Source organism: Lagopus muta, chromosome 3 (genome assembly GCF_023343835.1).
Source record: "Lagopus muta isolate bLagMut1 chromosome 3, bLagMut1 primary, whole genome shotgun sequence".
In the NCBI taxonomy this organism is placed as follows: Eukaryota; Metazoa; Chordata; class Aves; order Galliformes; family Phasianidae; genus Lagopus; species Lagopus muta.
The window spans coordinates 72,266,513-72,288,908 of record NC_064435.1 but is presented as its reverse complement, the minus strand read 5'-3'; the positions used below and the strand labels follow the sequence as shown (position 1 = coordinate 72,288,908).

The 22,396-nt window shown below is 39.6% G+C and overlaps 1 protein-coding gene across 2 annotated transcripts in view; it reads left to right on the top strand.

Annotated features, from left to right (window-relative positions):
• MYO10 (myosin X) overlaps positions 1-22,396 on the top strand; it is a 150,963-nt gene that overhangs the window by 49,650 nt on the left and 78,917 nt on the right. For both annotated transcript variants that reach the window (XM_048940859.1, XM_048940860.1), the window contains exon 3: positions 12,585-12,743. In XM_048940859.1, the coding sequence (XP_048796816.1) occupies positions 12,585-12,743 (159 nt within the window). The remainder of the gene's footprint in view (positions 1-12,584; positions 12,744-22,396) is intronic.

Genomic DNA, 22,396 nt, shown 5'->3' with positions numbered 1-22,396 from the left:
TACTACCCTGGGAGCTATGAATTGCTCTTTGCTTGTTTCATTTTGAACCAGTTGTAACTGAGCTTGTCCAACATACACATACATGCTATCTGATATGTAATTTTCTTTTCAAACGCAAAGACAGGTTAGCTGTGAGAAATCAAATTGTGCACGTTTTAGTTAGTGGGCAACCTTCCTGTGTTAAATTTGTCCTTTTGTTTCTTGCAAGCCAAAGGTTCGTAGTTCAAATGTAAGCCAACCAGTTTGTACGCTGATTTTTATGGGAGTGACTTGGAGAACAGTCTGTCAAACTTTTACAGCCACAAGCAACTACTTTTCCTTATCTGCATATAATGCATGTTCTCACGCAATATCCATGTCACAAAGTAAAACTTATGACACTACTTTGGAATCTGTTACATCTTTTGACCACTCCATCTGCTGTACTTGTTGATTCATGCCCTGGAATGACTGAGTTCTAGCAGTGCCGCTTACTTAGTCCTCTCTCATTGTTTTTTTTTTTTGTTTGTTTTTTGTTTTGTTTTGTTTTTGTTTTTTTAAATTATCTGAAGGTTTTGTGTTTAACAAGCACAAGCTCTTCACAGGTGCAAAGGTGCAATGAAATGAGATTCTTACCTGCGTAGTAACAGGAAATGAAGAGAAATACATGCAGTTTTCTCAAAGGATGTAAAAAAGGGGAAGTTGTAGTGAGTCTAAGAAAGACAAAAGAAAAGCTCTTTACACCATGCATCTCTTATTCCTCTTTGAGTCTGGTTTGTTCTTCATACTTATAATGGAACCAAGCTTTATAGACAAAATAATACTTTTCACCAAAGCAGACAGTGAAAGCACTACTGCATTTTAATTATTTGTACCTCAGTATCTCCAGAAGATCTTTCCTTCTTTGTACCAGAAATTTTATAGCAAAAAAAAGTAGCTTTTTTTTTTTTTTTTTTTTTTTTTTTTTTAGTCTTCTTATTTCATTGTCTCCCTCTCATTTTGCTGTGGTTTCATGATGATTGGATGCTGTGAAACATTGAGCTGTGTTTGTTGATCTGAAGCCAGAGCTGTCCTTAGGCAGAGGAGGGCTGGAAGACTTCAGCTGTATTGTATGTGTGTGTGGTGTGTATGTGTGTGTGGTTTGTATGTGTGTGTGGTTTGTGTGTGTCCATCCCAACACACACACACACACACACACTTAAAAATAAACAAACATCTGAGGAAAAAATAGAGTCACAAGAGGAAAATGTGCAGAGCTGGCAGCTGAGCTGTTGGTAGCAGCCCCCTGAGAGGCGTGGGGCAATGCAATCCCACTCGGCCTCTCAGCGTGTGGGTGGTGGTTTTACACTTGTATGGAAAGGCCCTTGGCCGGCCGGCTGGCTGCTGTTGGAAGATGCACACAGCTTTGTTTCACGCTTGTCCAGACCTGTTCAGGCCTCTTCTGCAGCAGGCTTTCTTCCTGCCACAGCTAGCTGTCTTTTGGGGATGGTGGTTCAGCCCTCATTGTGCTGATTGAATGTGGTCTTGCTGTTTCACAATTACTCCTGCTTCTGGCCCCCTTTCCCCACCTTATCCCAGTCTCTGTGATTCCTGCTGGGTCTGGGGAGCAGCTGATGGACCCCTGTCCCTGGGAGCACTGGGTACCACAAAGAGGTTGTTGTGATCCATAGTGTCCCAGCATCCAGGAAGACTGTTCTACTGTGGTGCAGAGCTGAAGCAGAACTGCTTCTCTCCATTTCATCTGTGCTGTGGCAAAGTCAGTTTCCACTGTGCTACACATCATAGAATCACCAAGGTTGGAAAAGACCTCCAAGATCATCCTAGTCAAACTGTCCACCTATCACCAATATTTCCATATTAAACCATGTCCCTTAGTACAGCATATAAACGTTTCTTGAATGCCTCTAGGGATGGTGACTTCACTACCTCCTTGGCCAGAGCCTTCTTCTGTCACTGCCTCCTAGTCCCCTTGTGTCACTGATGCTGGCCTTAATGCTGGACCATGCGAGGCAAGCAGTGAAGTCACCAGTGATCTCTTATTATATCCAAGCTAGTTCCAGACAGGAACTTCAGTGTCCTTGTACCATGCATACCAGTGTCCTGCTTCATGTACCATGCTTAGAAGGCACTCTACTGGCAGTGTATGGAGCCAGGTGAGATTTAGCCGCAGTGCAATATGTCTTAAACTTCTTTTGGCCCAAGGCTGTGCTGTTCTCACCAATGCTTATACAGCCTTTGTTGGCTATGTCAGTGACGTTAGTTAATTTTGACTTTGAGTGAGCTGCCTGCACCTGTTTTTTGACGTGACAGTATTTTCGTTCATGGACTTCATAGGCATTGATACACAACCAAGTAAAGGTCGTATTGCTAACACTGCTAACAAGAAAAAAACAAGTTTCTGATAGCTGGGGCACATGCTTGGGTGGAAGAAACTGTACTGTTGTGAGACCCAGAGCTAATTTGAACAGGTTGAAAGGCAGCTTTGAAGACCCACTGAGGGGTGATCTGTTGCTTCCTACCCTGTAATTAATTGCCTCTGTGTCAGAATGGAGCACACAGAAAAAAAGGGGTCACCCCTTCCCCGTGTCATCTGAGGACATCTTCCCGTTGTCTTCAGCCAGAGCTGGAAAGATTCCTGATTGCTGTTTAATTGGATTAATGAATATAGTAATGGAAGGACTGGCCTTGCTGTGTTCTCCTCAGGCAGCACTTTCCTGAAAGGCTGACAAATTCTTTTGAGATGGGTATTCATGATAAAAGTTAACTTTGAAATAGAGTAGCCTTGTGAACAAAGCTACTGTAAAAACTGCACTGTATGCTGAGGGAACATGCCACGTGTTACATTCACCTACTTGTAATTCTGCTTTGAACATTCTCCATTATGCATTATGTGTCATCATGTACGTGTTTGCTTTCATATAGATGTGCTTAGAAGCTCCTTGCATTCAGGGCTTGAATTCCTCCCCTTTACACTCCCACATCTTCACATATTAGTTAGCATTATATACTTTGCTCTTTGGAGAAAGAGAATTGAATAGAGAGCTAACGGTCTTAAAAGAAGTCCTTCAATGAAGAGGCTTTGGGCTGTGAATAAAATATGCTCTTGGCTCTGTAGTTAGCAGTTATAACCGTGTCAAAACCTCTCACCACAGATGACCTGCAGGAACAACAGGTAAACAGTGGCACAGTGAAAAGACTGTTCTTTTAGAAAATGAGGGTGACAGGGACTAGCATGGGAGCCAGGATTTGTGTGTCATTTGAATCACTTATCACCCAGTCCCTGCTTTCAGGAATAACAGCAGTAACCACTGGCAGGGGCATAGGACATGGAAAGGAGAGCAGAGAATCTGTTGCCAGTAAGATGGAGATTCTGGCTTGTCTTTGCAAAACAGTTGGCTATATAATATAAAAAGTTCAAAAGTTAGTTTTAAAAAAAGAGTAGAAGGGATCTGTGGATTTCGTTGTCTGTTAAAATGAGTAGCTCATGCATTTGGATTTACCATTTCAGAATCTCTATGAACTTATACAGAGCTTTGTACCAATCCTTCATATTCTTTTTTTTTTTCCTCATAGCACAAAAATAAAACAAAACAAAACCTCACAATTCTTTTATTTGAACAAGCAAAAGTAATGCTAGGCTCTTATCTACATTTCACCGGAGTGGGATCAAATGATCTTGGAAATTAGTCCCTCAAAGAGGATTTCAGAGCTCTACAAACTTACTGCCGTGTTAACCTTTTGACTATTCTGCTTCTTTGGAAAGCTGTCAGTACAGAAGAACCTAAAAGGCAGCTTTTAAATTAAGAAGGAAAGGTAACACTGAAACGGACCTATTCTTGTTGTGAACAAAAAGTCATTTGATTTTAAGTTATTTGATTATAAGTAAATATTATTGCTGTGAAGTGAAAGGTATTTATAATAGGAGAAACCAAGCCAAGTTTTGGAGAAACTTAAATAAAATGGCAACATACTTCAATTACAAGAGTTTTATAATTAATGTTGTCTGGAGATCTGAAAGCTAAAATTGTGTATGAGTCTCTGTGCTTGTGCAAGTTGCAAAGTCTTTAAATCATAAAAATTCACATAAAAATGTCTACTGAGTTACGTATTTTGACTACAACACTGGATTCAGGAAAAATATCAGTGTTTTATTTCTTTGTATTGTTTTATTTGACTGATGGTTTAGGACACCTCACTTAACATTTATTTTTTCTGTTTTATTAAGAACTGTACTTCATTACTTGGCAGCACTGGTGTTGCCATTTTTTCACAATCCTTAATGCTACGTCCTTGTTTAGGTGTTGGCTGTGCTGAAGAGCAGTCAGTTAACTGAAAGCTTGACTGCTGCAACAGTCTCAGTGGGAGTACCTGAGCCCATCAGGTATTGTCTTTTTTCTGCAGGAGGAACAAAAGAGATGCCTCCAGCATCAGATGCTACAAGAACATCTTTGTTTTTATAGCTGATGCAGTAGCAGGGTTTCCTTTGCTTATCCTTTTTTTGGATGTCAGGGAGAAGTCTTCGCAGAGTGGTGAGGTGCTGGAACAGGCTGCCCAGAGAGGTTGTGGATTCCCCATCCCTGGAGGTGTTCAAGGCCAGGTTGGATGGGGCCCTGGGTAGCCTGGTCTTATATTAGATCTGGAGGTTGGTGGCCCTGCCTGCAGCAGAGGGGCTGGAACTTGATGATCCTCAGGGTTCCTTCCAACCCAAGCTATTCTATGATTCTCCTTCATTAGTTTTGTCCCAGGTGTGCTGGCTCTGCTTCTTTGCTACTTGGGGTGGCAGAGCCAGGTTAGTGTTTGTGAGTGGAAGTTGGATGGTAGTGGTTGGGGTGCCCTGATAGCCTTGTTCCCAGAGAATTTCTCCACACACACTCCACCTGTCATCCTCCTTTGCTGTACTGCCTTCACCAGCTTTAGTGGCATTATCAAAGGACATGGGACATGGTGAACAGAAGGCAAGGTCTCTGCAGGGTTTGGAGGCTGTCTGCATACAGGTCAGTTCATATGAGCACGGTGCAAAGAGGAACAGAGAGGAATGAGGCTGAAAGGTTTGTGCAGACATTGCTCTGGTTTTGTTCTCCCTCCCAGAGGACCTTGTCAGGGTGTAACCTTCTCCAGCAAGCCTTCGTCCAGGGCAAGGCTGACTTTGCATGAATGGCCCCTTCGAACTCAAGCTGCCAAATAAATGTTGCCTCTGATTTTATTACTGCAACGTTACACAAAGACTGTTCATATTCCAGACTCAGAGGCAGTCTAATCAGCTGCCTGCAGGTTTTTTCTTATTTTTTGGAAGAAAAATGGCCTATTGAGATGAATTGCTGTGTGACTCAAAAAAGCTGGTGGAATTTGCAGGCTGCTTTTTGAATAGAGTTGTTTCAATTCTTGATAGCAGGGCATTTTATTCAAATTCTGTCTTGTTCATTCAATTGCAAATAATCATTGTTTATCTCGTCTAAATCATTGAATAAATATGAATTTAAAATTGGGAGTTTCACTCCATCTCTAAATGGTGTTGACAGTCAAGATAATGCTTTCAGTGCCTTCCATTGTCTGGAAATGCACTTTCTGTTGCGTGGCAAATGATGGGTAAGGGGTGACAGAGGGATTTCCTTTGTTGCTGGGTTTTTGGTGTTTGGATGTTCTTAGGTTTTCTGAGAGGGAACATTTTGGTCTTCTCCTCTGAGAAGGAAATAGCAGTTTTCATCTACTTTTCCTTGGAGCTAGTTCAGGTGGTTCATGCTGGAAGCAAGGGGAGAATCATTGCTACCTCTTTTTTGTGGGTGCTGCTTCCAGTGGGATGCTTTTGTAGTGCTGATTCAGAGCATTTTAATACCCCCCCAAACCATACCCCAAACCGTAGCAGAGTTTGGTCTGGACCTTTCTTTGTTCCTCTAGTAGGTGCTTGGATCTTGTTGACCTGCTGTCCAGCGAGGATCCTAAGTCATATCTTATTGTCTGTCTTCTGCCTATTTTTTTTGGTTACATGCTCTCTAACGCCTGGGAAGTTGCAATCCTTTCAGTTCTCGGTTTGCAGGCAGAAAGGGGTACTTTTCCATACTGAAGCACGGTGTGGTGATGTGCCAGGAATGCTTCAGGTTTTCTGCAGCACTATGGTATTTATAGGTGGGTGGACTTTTTAAAAATGAAGCTTTGTGGTGTCTTCATATGTAGAGAACTGTAGGTCACACAAGGTCATTTGTGAAGAAATTAAAGATGCGCTTTTTGTCTCGTCAGAATTAGCATGGACAGCCTAGAAGCTTACTGTAGTATAATCTGGGTAAAATCAATGTGTTTAATTTGAATTAAATTTCTTCATTGTCTGTATAGGCAAGCTCAATTAAAGGGTCATGAGCACTGAACCTGTAATTGGGAGCTTGTTTGTACTCGATAGTAGAGCTTGTCTGCAAAAGGAAATAGGCCATGTGTGGAATAAATGGTCTTGAAATAGTGCTTGCAGAATAGGCATTAGGTGAGAAGTCTTGACCAGACAAGCTTACTGATCTCAGTGAACATGTAGGGAAAGAGCAAAGAAGAGCTCTACCACAGTGACAGCAGTGCTCACTGGCCCGGCAGCATGCTTCTCCACACTCTGGAGTTCAGAAGCAGAAAGGGATGATTCTGTGTGAGAAAAAGGTTTAGAAGAGGAGGAACTAAGGCTAAAAATTGGGTGGACCTGAAGTGAGCGAAGAGTGAAAGCAAAACAGGTAATTATGCAGAACTGTGTGTTACTCATCTGATGTGATAGATCCAATAATGGGCAGAGTGGGTATCCAGGCATAGAATCACAGAATTGCTCAGATTGGAAAAGACCTTAAAGATCATCAGGTCCAACTGCAGCCTATCCATCTACCCTAACAACCATCTGCTAAATCATGTCCCTGAGCACCACATCCAAATGGGTTTTAAACACATCCAAGGATGCTGACTCAACCACCTCCCTGGCATCTCACTTGGAAAGGAAGATGGGGAATGGAGTGATTCCTAGGGTAGGCAGGGAGGAATTCTGTAAATTGGAAACAAAAAGAAACTGATTCTCAGTAACGTGTGTACAGGATATTTGCCTGAAGGAAAGGCTGTTGGTGTTACAGTATCAGTTTAGTTGGTAATATTCTTTTTCTTGATATAAGAGACCTATTTAATTTTTCTCCATTGTATAATAGATAATAAACTTCATGACTTTCTCTTGTTTTGAGAAAGATTAAATTATATTGTATCAAAGCAAGCCTTGTGCACTAGTACATCTTGTTGCTTGATAGATTGTTTTGGGACAACAGGATCAATGTCTAAGGTCAGCTATTACAGAGAAACATTAAGTTATTGGATAGTAGCATTACTTGGGTTGCACTGTTATCTTGCTGATAGTAGAACGACCATGTTAATTTGCTTTACATTTGGTATTAAGCTGCTGTATTATTTGTCCTGTATCTAAAGCATACACTTAGCCAGTAGCTCTCATCACAAAAAAAATGTAAACCACTAGATTTTTATTTTTGTTTTCAATCTCTGGGTCCTTGAGCTTTTAATGATTTATTTTTCTCGTTGGAATGCTGCATTCCGCAATTTATTATGTGAGCTGAAGTCCTCTTGTTTCTGCTTGGAGTCATGTATAAAGAGATCTTGCAAGATTTATTGCATTCTTCTAACTTCTAAACACAAGGGAAATACTGGTGGTCCTCAATACAGACTAACAGCAGAGCATGAACAAAGCCAGTATTTTTAACTGACTGTTTCTGTGTACAGAAGGTGTAGGTAGGCTCATTTCTGCCTTCAAATAAAAATCTTACTGAAATCTCTCTAAAATGATGAAGATTCTGTCATAACTCAAATACTTACTTGTAGAGTAGGAACATTTTAGCATACTTTTGGCTGTCTTCCCATCCAGTATTCTTCATCAGCATCAAACTAAGCACACAGCTGTCACGTGCAAAATACCCTGAGAGACTTGATGGTGTGCTGGCTGTGTACAGGCTGGGAAACCATGAGTGTGACTTGTTGCTTTTGCAAGAAATGAGGATTGTGCGCTTTTTGATATGCTTTAACTAAGCACTTAATTCAGCATTATCATAAATTCACTTGACTCAGCTGTTGCAAAGTCCCCTGATACTGATTAATGCCCTTATTCAAGCAGGTATTTTTGTCACTTGGCATCATGTCATGAAATAAAACAGTGAGAGAGAAAGCTTGTGTGCTCCTGTCATTGAGTGTCTGCTCTAGCTTTCTTTCCTGGTGTTAATAAATTGCATTTACAAATTAAATCTTTTCTCCAAATGTGATTTTCATTAGATTTTGAGCTAAGGACTGGTTTCTAGATATTGTTTTATGGTATTCCCCAAGGGAATACTGGAAAGACTTATTTTTTCTCACACCATATTGCTTGCACAGGATAAAAATGTCATTTTCAGTGCAAAGAAGTGAGAAATTGTAAGGTTTATTTCATGTTGATTTTATTGCTTTTCTAAAAACATAAATGAAATAAATTTAATTGCAGTCATATGCCTCAAACTCTTGATTTGTTGATTGCTTGTTTTCTTGATGTATTTCTCCAGTAAGTTCATGGGTAGATTTAAGAGTATATTCATGTAAAATAATTGAATATAAAGACACAGGTTTACCTAATAAATACTTGCACATTGTGGATTACAGTATGGCATTGCTGATGCAACAGTATTTATGAATATATGCAATATGTAATGCAGAAAATGTACAGTAAAATGATATTTTTATTTAATAAAGCCACTATTTTCATTGTCTGCCTGTGTCTTAAAATGATCTAAGAGCTGTTGGCTTTCTAGATAGGGTCCCATATGAAATGGTTTATTCTAAGACATTCTGCCTCTTTGGAACAAGACCCTTTGCAAAACCTCAGCCACCAAAAACCCCTTTGCTCAGTGTTTACCTACAGTCTCATCCTCAATCCTGCTATGCTCTTGGAAGTTCTGCAGCTTTCTGCCGTGCATCAGAGAGTGTCTTACTGGTCTTCAGCAAAGAAAAGGCACTGTCAGATGTCCAGTGTGCACAATGCAGGTCATGCTCACGTCCTGGAAGTTCTTGTGTGCTGCCAAGGGTTCCTTCTAACTTTTTTCTGCTTGTCATCCTTTCTCATCTGGGTAATATTTTTGGAAGCATGAGTGCAGTTCTCACTCTAGGGCCTGTCATTTTGTCTTCTTAGATCTTATGAATGCTGCAGGAAGCATGGTTATGGAGCAGGTGGATCTTGACACTGCTCTGAGTATGGCCCTGTCACAGCAAGGCTGATAAAATATACCATGTTTTGGAGGAAAGTGAATTGAGTGAATAATTCTGCTGAGTTCTAAATAAGCATGAATTGGAGCATGGGGATGTCTCATCAGAGTTTGAAAACGGCTTTCAAAACCATGCCAGTGTGTCTTCTTTTCACATTTTCTGCATGTGACCCTATTTCTAACGTTCATTCATGTATTTCTGTACTCAGTTACTGTCTGTTCAATTTATCTTTGTTATTACTAGAGGAAGTAATCTGGTTCAACAGCACAATTGCTGTCTTTCAATCTTCAATACTGTTAGTAAAGACTGTGCTTCTAGCCTGCAGGTATGGTTGCTCTTTCAGCAAGCTGTTGATATTTGGGCATTTGATAGTTCCTGTCTACCTTATTTTAGAATCCTACAGCAGCTGTGAGAGCCTTTCTTTTTGTCACCTGGGGCCCATTCATTATCTGGGCTTTCAGGTGGGTAATTGATAGCGGTTGAGTCTGTTTTTGGTGTGTTCATCACAGTGGTAAGGTAAGGCACGGTAAGGATACTCAAGCAGATTAGACATGTTCTTTCCTCATGAAGTACTGTTTCTTGGAGTTCAGCTAGATTTGCTGTTTAGTCTTATGTTTCTTGAGTTTGTTCCTTCTGTTGTTGCTGTTTGCATTGCTCCTTCCTATCTCAACCTCTAATTTTCATTTCCACAGTAACTTTGACAGTTCTTATTTTGCATCCTCTCTTAGGGTTTAATTTATAGTTTTCCATATATTCAGCATGTTTGTTATCTTGGACCATTTATATCTTGAAAGGAAAGCAGTTTTTGCTGAATTCTTATTTGTTTTAGATTTTGTTCCAAGTTTCCTGCATGCTTTTCTTGACCTTCCCCAAATGCTGGCAATATCCTTGAGGGTGGACACTCCTATGCTCTGCCAGCATGGTCTTTGTAAAGTTCAGGAGCCAACTTGGTTATCTTCCTTTTCTGCACACTGACCCCATTGAATGGCTCTCAGCTTTCATTTCCTGGGGATTTCATCTGCTGTAATATTTCATAGTGTGACCTTCTAATTAGTAACATTAAAGTTCAAGGCAGCCTTTTCACGTATGTGTCCTAACAAAGGCATGAGTCAAGATGAAAAAAACAAGGCAAGCTTTTCAGGGCTCGAGCAGCGGGGCTACCAAGAGCCCATTTGAAGGACATGAGATCTATCATATGATTTTGCTGCCCTTATCTAATGGCTTTGATGGTAGATGACTTTGCTGAAGTTTTACAGTGGAATTAGGGAATCTGAAGGTTACATGGTTCTGGTGAAAATAAAACATGGGGAAGGGACCGTTGTTCTTTCTGGTCTTGGCGACAGCCACTGACCCCAGTTAGTGTCTTTTCTAGATGGTTGATAAGGAATCATAAAGGAACGTTTAAGAGTCAGCTCCCAGAGACATTTCCACATCTAAACAGGAATGCAATGTGTGAAAGAGCTGGAAGTATGAGAAAGATGTGCCTAAGCAAGAGAAAACTGTGGTTTTGAATACAAAGGATGAATCTATGAAGATCATGTTAAGTCATCCTACCATGTGCAGGTCAATTGTCCTGTTATTTTCCTTGGAGAATTTTCTGTCAGTAAATTAGCTTAGTGATGTGCAGAATGCTCTGCATACCCTATTAACCTCTGTGTTGTTTGTCAAAGACTAGATATCACAAACATGAAAATCCTTCTCCTAGAAATAATGTTTTGTTTCCTTTCTCTGTTCATGTGACCTGTGTGTCCCATTGATGTTTGCACAGCCTTTTAGCATTTGTTAGAAATTTGTTCCCTGTATCTTCTTTTTACCCCGGTATACTTTCTTGTGGAATGAATGGCAGCTCTAACTGTTCAAATGTCTGTGCTAACATTTGATATATTCAGTCTGGGATAGGATCTCAGTGAACAGATTTCATCAGGCAATTCTCCTCAGTCAGCTGGTGGGTTATCCTACCCAAAGCTTCAGTGTTAGGTCTGTTCTGCATTCTGCCTGTTGCTCCTTCTCATTTGTTTCTTCTTCTCATTTGTCTCAGCAAGACAGGCAAAATCATGCAGCAGTAAGTGTTAAGAATCTGTTTGCCTGAATGTTGGTCTTTGATTAGGCTGCTGCCCTTGTTCAGTCTTTCATTAGCAGCAGCATACATATGTTTTTGTTTGGAAAAACATTTGATGGGTTTTCTTTTCCTGAGCAGAACTGTTCCTTTCCATTCTGCTGCGTAATCCCTTGCCTGCATGGGCAGTCCTGCAGTGCTCATAAACAGCTGGGCTGCTGCTTATTGCACTCCTTCAGTTGGTTTTATAAATATTATTTCAAAGGATTTGGGAAGGTTTGTTTTCTTGGTGTTCCTCCTTATTAAAATATTTGCATTAACACCCTGACCTAATTTTTAGTTTGCAGTGATGACCTTTGAAGGGACTAGTGTTGTCAAAGTAGCATTGCCTGTGAGATGCAGACATATGTCTATAAGGATGAGTTGTCAAGATGTAAATTAACAGGAAATGGGAAGCTGAGCAATTGTCTTATAAACTTCAGCGATGTCAGTGTTCCTGAAAGTTTGTTTAAGTAGTAGTAGTGGTAGTCTGGGGATATGTACAACTCTTGAGTGTACTTTCCATGGCTTTACAAAAGATATATAAAAGTGTTCTATGACAGAGTATTTGAATTATGGCTTTTAAAGGGCTTTCACTGTTCATTTGTAGCATGCCTCTGAAATTTATCTTAGAAGTACATTAATTAGAAATTAACGCAGCCATTTGCTTTGAAATACTTGCTGTATGGTGAACTTGATGTGCTAATTACATTAAGAAGCATGACCTAACCTGGTGGCGGTCCTTATCAGAGGCCTGGGTGGAAACATTTAACATTTAGGCTGTTTTCAGATGAAGTACTAACACTGGTAGCCTGTTTGATCCATACATTTTTTTTTCCTGTTTGCAGCTTAAAACATTCTTCTTCAAAGAAGTTTAAGTGAGGTGTACAGTAAGGAGTGGAAGACTACCTTGTGTTGGTTGGCCTTAGATTTTTGGACGATGATTATTTGCTTGTTTTATTTTTCATCTAATAAGGTATTACTGTAGTCCATTGTAAAACTAGATTTCTTTTGCCTAGAAAAAAACCTCAGACCTCAGTGTATTGTCAGTATGTGATAATTTCATACGACCCCTTTACATGTATTTGGGGCTTTAATTATTGTGAAAGAAGTGCAAGAAGAAGGTATGAATGGCAAGCTGTATCATTTTGCAAGTCTGATCACTGATGAACTGTATAGGGAATAGGAGTTTATATAAAAGCTCCTTCCTCAGATAAGAGTTTTTGAGAATGTTCTCTAATAATTATTTATTTTTTAACTCTTTCAGGTATTCACCTATAAACAGAGCACCATCACTCATCAAAAAGTAACGCCTATGCATCAGACAAGTGTGGAGAGTGTGGAAGACATGGCAGCACTAGTAGATCTCCATGAAGGCTCCATTATGCATAACTTATTCCAACGATATCAGCAAGATAAAATCTATGTAAGTTTCTTCTAAATTTAAGAAAAATATCTAGAGGCAATGTTTTCGTTTGTCTAACTGCTGTGTGTTTTGCAGTTCTGTAATATCTTCCTTCTTAATGTTCTCCTGTTCTTTGTGCATTTTTAGAGAGTTGAAGCATGCCTTGTCCTAGGGACTTCTTACCAACAGTAGTAGAAGGAGGAGGTAGCTTGGGGATGTCAAGGTACTCCCTGGCAAGCCGCAGAAAACCACTATACTACATATGCTTTTTTACACTTACATTGACAAGGTTGTGTGTAGGAGTCTTGTTTTTCCTCACCTCCTTTAGCCTCCCTCTTCCAACGTTGTATGCTATGTACATGACTGGAAATAATGCAGTGGGGTTTAATCTGCAACTGTCATTTGGAGGTCCAAGGTCCAGTTGTGGCCAACATCATAGTTATAATAGAAAGGGAATGGTATTATGCTCATTCAAGCTGAGAACCTATGCCTTTAAATACAGATAGAGTTTTGGGCATGTGAAAGCAGGCAGCTATTTAGGAATTTCAGAAACTAAGAATTAGTCAATACAGAACTCTTTTTCTCAGATCTATAATGAAGGTTAGATTGTGATTAGGTTAACCTGCTCTTTAAATAATTTATTAGTCTTGGTTGGATTAGGTACTAACCTTCCTTGAATCTAGAAGCCCGCTTAATGTGAGAGAAATAAAGGAAATAGAAGTAGCTGTTCCGGGTTGTGAAATCTCACTTTTCAGTTCTTCAGTGGTTGCTTTTTTGATGTTGTTTGTTTGTTTTTAATAATACTTCACAGAAAAAGAAAAAAAAAAGAAAAAAAAAAGTTTGGATAGTCTTCTTGGATCCTTGCTTTGGCCATATACATGCTTTATTTTAAACTTCATCTATTAAATTCAGCTTGTTTATTTTTAAGCATAAGCAAATCTTAATGTAAAATGTTTTCTTTATTTACAAATTTATTTATGACAAAAAGAAAGGGCATAAGGAAGCTCTCTTCCTTTTTAAGTTACCTCTAAAGGGACTTGTACTGGGAGCCCTACATTTGGAGGTAGTTCTCTTTATAAAAGTCTTTATAATTTTTTCTTCTGAAAATAAATTGTCTATTTTCACTTTGAGAAGAAAAAGTAGACAAAAAATGAACAGCATATGTGAGCAACCCTGCGGGAAGAAAGGAGAACATTTGAGAAAAGTTTGCTCTTCTACTAGCATTGTTAGATTAGACCATAACACTTAGTATGAGTGAAAATTTAATTTAGAAAGAAAAGTCTTCTGAGCAATTGGATGTACTGAGGTGTGGGATGTGGATGTTAGCCTTTCCTCTTCAATCAAGTGTGAGTATAGAAGGGTGATGTTCTGAAAAAGTGAAAAATATCCTTGTTCTGAAGAGACATGTCTTAGTTTATTTCCCAGCTTGTCACAAGTTTAGGATATTCTGACACTTGGTGCTCAATGTGGTGTATGTTTCTAGACAAACAGGTTTATTTGCTATTAGTGATGGCAGGTCTTCAGTTGCCACTGAATATTTATTGTCCTTTCAGTTTTGCAAATTTTACTTCTTTTTGGTATAACTAACCTGAAAATTGATTGAGTAAAGGTGATTGGTGAAAAACAGGTGTATTTTGAACTGCATATGAAAGAGTCTCTGTTGTCCTGTATATGTAACCAGGAAAGGTATAAAAAGCATCTTCTCTTTCCTAGTTGGTACCTCCAGTCTTGCTTTTCCAATAGCAGTAAATTAGTGAGACAGAACTCCAGGAACAGAAACCCTGAGAAAAGCAGATTAAATAGTTGACATAATTTTATGAGAACTTTATCAGTTTATCAGCATATGTTTTAGGAAGAAGCATTCTGGGACTGGAAGGTGCATTAGCTTTACCTCTGTTAAACACACATTTGCAGCCAGCTGAAGAAATGATTTTCCTCATCTTTCTTCATTGGGACTAGACTAATTCTTATACAGGACAGTGGAACCCATTGCATGCCAGAAGCAAAACATTCCAGATTGAACTTTGTCTCCTGTGGCCAGTAATTGCTGTATCACTGAAGTGCACACACTGTGTCTTGTATCCACATAAACACCTTACTTGTATCTGTCCCTTGTACAGTAAATTAGGAACACCCTACTGTACTTTGAGCAGAGGAGCTAGTCATCCCTGTGGGAAGATTTCTCTCCGTCACTCAATAAAACCAACCTATAAATGTCACATGCTGCTTTTACAGATGCTTATCATTGTCTCTCTGTGTGCTTCAGCCCTGTTCACCTCCTTGCCCACCTCACGACCGAGGGAAAAAGTATACTTTGTGGCTTTTAATTTACTAGTAGTAATACAAACATATTTGTTTAATTCTTGAGTTTAGCAATGAAGAATGCATTGTTTAGGGTATAAGTTTGGAGGTTTGTTTTTCCAAACAAGTACAAAAAATGGTATGAAGTGCAATACATTAACTTGTAGTGTAAACCATTTCTTTGAACTTTTTTAGAAATACAAAAGAAACAATTTAAAAGAAATTTAAACAGTTGCTTTTCCAGGAAGACATTATTTATTCAAGTCTTCCCCTGTTGTGTATTTGATGAGCTGTTTATCCAGCAATGAGCATCTCAGTAAATATCTTCAGATGTTAGAGTTCAAGTTTACTTTTCTTTACTTAATAGCATTTTTCCCTCTTCATCTCACATAATCATACCCATACTCCTAAACTCCTTGCTATTTCCTAATTAATAGTATAAAATATATTTGCTATAGATGTCAAAGATTGTCAAACTAGTCAGTGACTTTCTTTCCTGCCGCCAACAGCTCCAGCTATAAAGGTCAACACAGACTTTTCTTCCCTTTTTTTGTGGGATGTTGGGCTTGGCTTATTGATTTGGTCTACAGACTGTTCATAGCATAAATGATGCCTGGCTTTGTACTTAACAAGCTGAGATAAGTAGCTGAATCTGTGTTGTTAGTAAGAAGGTAAATGACAAAATTTGTTCTAATCTGCAGTCATCTTTTTGTATCAGCATCAAGTCTGTCAACTAATTGTGATATTTTCTGCCTGTTTTTCTGTTTAAAAACAAAATAAAAGTGCATGCTATCTCCTTTTGGTCTGTGAGACACACAGGCTGTATATGCTCCTCCTAGATAGAATCAGAGAATCTTTAAGGTTGGAAAGACCAGTAAGACCATCTAGTCCAACCATCAACCCATTCACTGCCATACTGCTAAATCATGTCTCTCAGTTCCACATCTACACATTTCTTGAACACCTGCAGAGACAGTTGCTCTGTCTCCTCCCTGGGCAGACTGTTCCAATGCCTTACAACTCTTTTTGTAAAGAATTTTTTCTTGATATCCAGCCCAAACCTTCTACGGCACAACTTAAAGCCATTACTTCTAATCCTATCAGCATAACCTGGGAGAAGAGGCTGACCTCTGCCTTGCTACAACCTTCTTTCAGGGAGTTGTAGAGAGCGATAAGATCTCCTCAAAGCAGGTTCCTGTCTGGAATTTTTTTTCTTAGATTTCTTGATTAATACTGCTTTTATCTAAGAGCTTGCTTCTGGGTCACCCCTGGAAAAGAACAAATTTAGTATGCCAGTAATGGGATCCTGGAGGGGTTCTGTTGCTACTCCTTCTCCCATTTCATTTAAAGGAACAGCTTGAGTGGGGACGTCCAGCTTTTAGATTTTAATTCCTGTATTTGAATGCTCAGATTAGCTTGTGTGCTAGGCTGATGTGTGGAGAAATATAGAAAGATAAATATCAGTGCTAAAAGTGGAAGGTGCCCAAATTGGAAAATGGAGCCTTTTGTGAAGGCGAGCAAGATATTTCCTTGCCTCTGAAGCCAAGCCAGCACTGGGCACATGGTGTGGAGAGGGGAAGTGCTGCGGCAGCTGTTCTTGTCGCCATTCAAAGGAGACTTGTTCCTAAGCTGTTGATTCAAGTTTACTTTTAGTTAAATACACATCGTGAGAGAGACTGACTTTGTCTTGGAGATGATGCCATGAACCACATCGTGTGTGGATTGTACTACAGGACACATAAATTATAGTGTCCGAGCTGGCTGCGGGAGGAGCTGCAGTTCTCTTGTCTCTGTGGCCAGTGGTTAGGAGCTGGTGTAGGCAAGTGAATTAAAGAAGAGCAGATCAGAGAGCTGGAGTTTTTGCTGAGGCAAAAGTAGGCCTGAAAATAACTGCAGCTACTTCACGGACTGCCCTACAGATATTTCCAGTGCCAAATCAGCCCTCATTTGCCCATGTTCAGGCAACAAACAAGTTCCAAAGCACTTCACAGAATCACAGAATTGTAGGGGCTGAAAGAGGCCTCCAGGGATCATCGAGTCCAACTCCCCTGCCAAAGAAGGTTCCCTATTCCAGGTTGCACAGGAGTGTGTCCAGGCAGATCTTGAACGTCTCCAAAGAAGGAGAATCCACAGCCTCCCTGGGCAGCCTGTTCCAGTGCTCTGTCACCCTCACCGTGAAGAAGTTCTTTCATGTATTGGTGCAGAACTTCCTATGCTCACATTTGTGGCCATTTCCCATTGTTCTTTCCCCACAGATCACTGGAAAGAGGTTGGTGTACCTTTGACTCCCACACTTACGATATTTATAAACATTAATAAGATCCCCTCTCATTTTTCTTTTCTCAAGGCTGAACAGACTCAGGTCGCTCAGCCTTTCCTCATGGGAGAGAAGCTCCTGGCCTTTATCATCTTTGTGGTCCTCTGCTGGACTCTTTCCAGGAGATCTATGGGTTTTTTTTGTACTCGGTAGCCCAGAACTGGACACAGCACTTCAGGTGAGGCCTGACCAGGGTAAAGTAGAGGAGGATCACTTTCCTTGACCTGCTGGCCTTGCTCCTTTTAATGCACCCCAGGATCCCACTGGCCTTCTTGGCCACCAGGGCACACTGCTGTCTCATGGCGCTTCACATCCTTTTTCCTGCTGAGTTAAGCTCTAAAGTACCAGGTGGACCCATTTCCCTTAGAAGTGGTGTTTGTTCGACAAGAGCCATTTTATTTAGAGTGGAAAAGTGCCCTCCTCCCAGAGGGATGTGCTGGGTCTGGCAGCCTCCGATGGGCTGGGGCAGAGCCTCTTGGAGCAAGAGAAGCATGTGGTGGCCAAGAAGGGTGAGGGAACGTAGCCTATTTTTGCTCTGTTTCAAATTAGGATTGCAGTTTGCCCACCAATAATCACAACCATCTGTTCAGTATATGTATTTGTATAAAAACTTCTGTACCAGCCACGTAGGCATGTAGTGCTGTAGAAGCCATGTGTGCATCAGAGGAGGATGGTGGTAGCTAGGAGCTCAGGGGCTGGCTCTCTTTGTCTCTTCAGATGATGCAGCAAACATGATGTAACTTGTATGAGAAAAGAAAATCTCTCTAATTCTTAAAACAAACAAAAAACATGGTGTTAAACTGGAAGAGTTGCCTTCTGACAAAGTGGCTTGCAGAATTTCTGTCTACTTTATTACCCCGAGTGCTCATTTATCTGTACTTAAAAGGTATATTAATTTATTTATACATCAATTTTTAAAATCTATTTGTGTTAATTTGCCTTAGCAGCATGTAGTTTGTTAAATCATCTAATTATTACATGTTTATCTCCCTTGCAATCATGAGAATGCCCTGAGGGGATCCAGTTGTTGTTTGTGCAGTGTTTATCAATAGTCACTGTCGGGTTTTTTGTGTGTGTGTTTTTTTGTGTTTTTTTTTTTAAATTCTGTTTGCAGATCGAGACACTTTAGCATCCAGGTCAGTTGCTGCCCTGTGACTTGTTTGTCTAGGGTTTGGCATACTCATTTGTTTTTCAGTAAAGTAAAAGTATTTCAGATGCAGTGCAGTTGCTCTGTCAGAAGTGCCATGTCAACAGGAAGCGGATGCTGGTACTTACACTGGGAAAATCTTAGGCATGCTGAGGTACAGGATAATTAAATAAAGCAAGACAGATGTAATTTGTGGAATTTGAAAGCACTGCTGTATGGATGTCCTCTACTGTGGGTACAGGTTTTAGGTGGAGGCAGACAGACAAAAGACTAGTAAAAGATAGTAGCCCAAATGTGTTTTATTAAAAAGATGAAAACTGCTCTGATTGTTTTCTTAAGGAGAAGAACTATGATGCACTTCCTGCAGAAAATAGACCTTAAACAAAAGTGTATCAAGTGCCTATACACTGGGCAGCTGAATAACTCTGTAGCATGGGCCATTGACTAAGGAAGAGAAATGGCAGTTTAAGCCACCTAGTAAGCAGTACTTCTGTCTCATTTTTAGTAATGTTGTTAATTAACAAGAGTAATTTTTGTGAAGAAGCCAAAGCGTTTCCTTGCTTTCACACAAACTGTGTTAGTAGTAGTAGCTCGTTCACTTTGAAGCAGGTTTATATTAGTAGTCATACAGTTATAGAATTATAGAATGGCTTAGGTTGGACAGGACCTTAAAGACCATCCAGTTCCAATCCCCTGATGGGAGCAGAGTTGCAACCCAGCAGATCAGGCTGCCCAGGGCCTCATTCAGTCTGGCTTTGAATGCCTCCAGGAATGGGGCTCCCACAGCTTCTCTAGGCAGCTGTGCCAGTGCCTCAACACATCCCTGAGTGAAAAATTTTCCAATAACATCTGATCTAAATCTCCCCTTTAATGTACATTTGAGCCAAATGCATTGTTATTTCACTGCCTTTTAGAACTCACTTTATTTTAGTTTTGTCTACAAGCTTGCAGTAGTTGCACAGTTCAAAGTATTTGGTACGCCAAACAGTTCCGAGTAATAATTTTACAGGATCTACTGTTTGGTCACTGAGGAAACTACTGATTATTTAATTGCTATACTTTTACAGTAGAGGAATTTAGAAGTCATGTTGATGAATTTCAGTGGGTTCTGTTAGGTTGTATCCTGTACTACCGCAGAAATGGGGTAATTGTCTCAACCAGCTCCTTCAGTGAAGGTGCACAAAACAGAGTTCAGTTGCGAAGACTGCATGAAAAATGCCTGTAGATAGCTGCTTAACTTCCATAATTAACATGTTATGCTTACAGCAGATAATGTTTTGAAAATGTAGTTCAAAGTGAGTTCCTGTCTCCAAGCATTAATTACAACTTCCATTTCACATCTGTTGTTGGAGAGCAGTAGACAAAATCTATATAAACGCAGCAGGGTTTTAATTGGAAATCTAGTGGAATCTATTTCTGGTGATCGTTATTTCTAAAAATGGTCATTTAAGTAGATCAAACAACTTTCTGCCCAAATACCATTATTTTGTTATTTTTTTTTCTTTTGTGTACATACTGGAGGAAGAACATAGCTGTAATGACAGGAGTAGAAGTAAACAAATCCCATCAGTTGGTTAACCAAGTTTTCTTCTTCTTTTTGGATTACTTCTTTCTGCTGACTTGCTACATTGCTGCTAATAATAATAATAATAATAATAATAATAAATGATGTTTGCCTGACCTCATTAGTGAAAATACTGAGGATTTTTAAGGCGCGTGTATTCAGGTCTTAGCAAATGTTTTAGTCTGGGATGTTTTGGTGAACATGATATTACTTAAAAGGGAAGTACTCAGAAAGATCTGTGCAATTGCAGATGCTATCATGTATGCAAGCACTACACGAGTGATTTGCTGTTAGGTTGATTTTTGTTATGGTTTGTAGCCAATCAGGTACTTGTTGGTAACTTGCTGTATGTGTGTGCTGCTGTAAGGATCTTATCAGCTGTCATCACTGAGCTGTTTCAGTGAGGGGTGAGGAGGAGGAAGTCAGAATTCTGTTAAAACATCAAAAAGCCTTGCTCTTTGTGTCTGCTGTATGCCACTATTTTTATTTTATTTTTTTTTACATTTGGTCAGCTGATAGAAGAATAAGTAATACATGCATAGTCAGCAGCGTAAATTCCTGTTGAATTCTGTGGCTTTTGAACCTGCTTACTGATAACCACTGAAAATGGTGAAGTAGAAATCTATAATCTTGTACAGGCTTTAGCATTGGTAATTGCACTGCTGTTGTTTTCTTAGATGTGAAAGATAGCTTTTTGCATTAGTTTTTTCACATCTTCATTGAATGTCACTGGTAACTGTACGAGCTGAGAAGAACAGAAAGTAGACCAATTTTTTTAATTCTTATTTTTTAGCAATCGGAACTTTTGTAAATGATGCATGCAAAACTGCCCGGTACATTTGTATTGCTGGCAGATAAATTTGGTCTCCTTTCTTCAAGGTCTGTTGCCCTCAAACATGTACAAAGGAGGGCAGGAATTTGAATTCCGAAACTTAAGCCACTTGTCTGTCACCAGCACATGTTTTCTTAGCATGAATTGGGCTTTGACTGTAAAGTGAGCTGCACAAAATTTACTGCTTATGTTTCACAGACCAACCGCCTCATTCACATATTCCAGTAGTTTAAAAATAGAAAGTCTATGAACAACCAATTTAAGTTCAGACTGAATTAATTTTATAGCCGTTGTCTACCTGTGTAAGTGGACTGTTGATCTGTAGTCAGACCGTTGCTTTCATTTGAAAGGATGTAATCCCTTTTTCACAGTTTCAACTGTTTCCTTTTGGTGTCTGTCAGCATTTCCATTCAAATACCAGTGGGGTCCAGAAGTTCCCTGTAGCAGATTTTTGGCTGCTACTACTGTTTGCTATCTTAGTGCTGATTTCTAGGCCCCTGGCTATTTGACAGCAGTTCAGTAGCATCCAACAAATTACCTGGAATTCAGTTATTCTCATTTTAATTTCTCTTTTCATGCTCTATTATGGCATAATTTGTGCTCTTCCTGCTTGCTGCCATAAAGAGCTCTTTCTATACAAAAGGTTTAAAAACATGAAAGGATCATGGAAGTTTTGAAAATCTAGATAGGTACCAGTATGGAATATATTTACAGGCAGAATGACATAGGTCTCCAAATTTATATCTTAAAAATATTTCTCCTGTCTTCGAGAGATACTAATTATCATTGACCAGAGTTTTTATTTTCATTTGCATGTGTTTTATCTGAAAAGCCTCTTTATCTTGCTGAGATTTTTGATGGGGAAGAACATTTCTGTCCCTTGCTTGAGGGTTAATTAGACCTTCAGACAGCTTTGAAAAAATCATTTGAGCATTGTACAATAACAAAGCAGGAAGAACCAATTTGTGGCCACGGGCCATTTGAAATGAAAAGCCATGGGGTCTCCACTCTGTATGGAGCCTTTTCTCATTTGAACTAGAGATCTCTTCATTAGAGCTAAGCTGTTCACTTGTGCACACAGATTGTATCTCAGGCTGAGGCAAACCTACAGTCACATTCTGTATTGAAGCACATGAAAATGGCAAAAATCAATGTCTCATCCTGATCGATCACATTATTGTATTCAGGAGGTCACCTCTTCACTTGGCCGTGGTGAAGAAAGATTCTTGCATAGGCAGTAGATGTTTTATGTAAAGTCTATGCATTATATCACTAAAAATGATTATCCTGACACCCAGTAGATAGGTAGTAGAGATTCTCTTCTATTAGTCCCTAGAAAATGTGATAAAAACAAGGAGACTCCATCCATTTGAAACTGAGACACAAAACTACTGGTAAAGCTGGTGACGTTTTTAAGTCGGGAAAGGTGTCTGTCTGATATCAGTATTATGTTCTTGTACATCAGAGTACTATTATTTTTTACCTTTGGATACCTCTTGTATCAGTTTTTCTT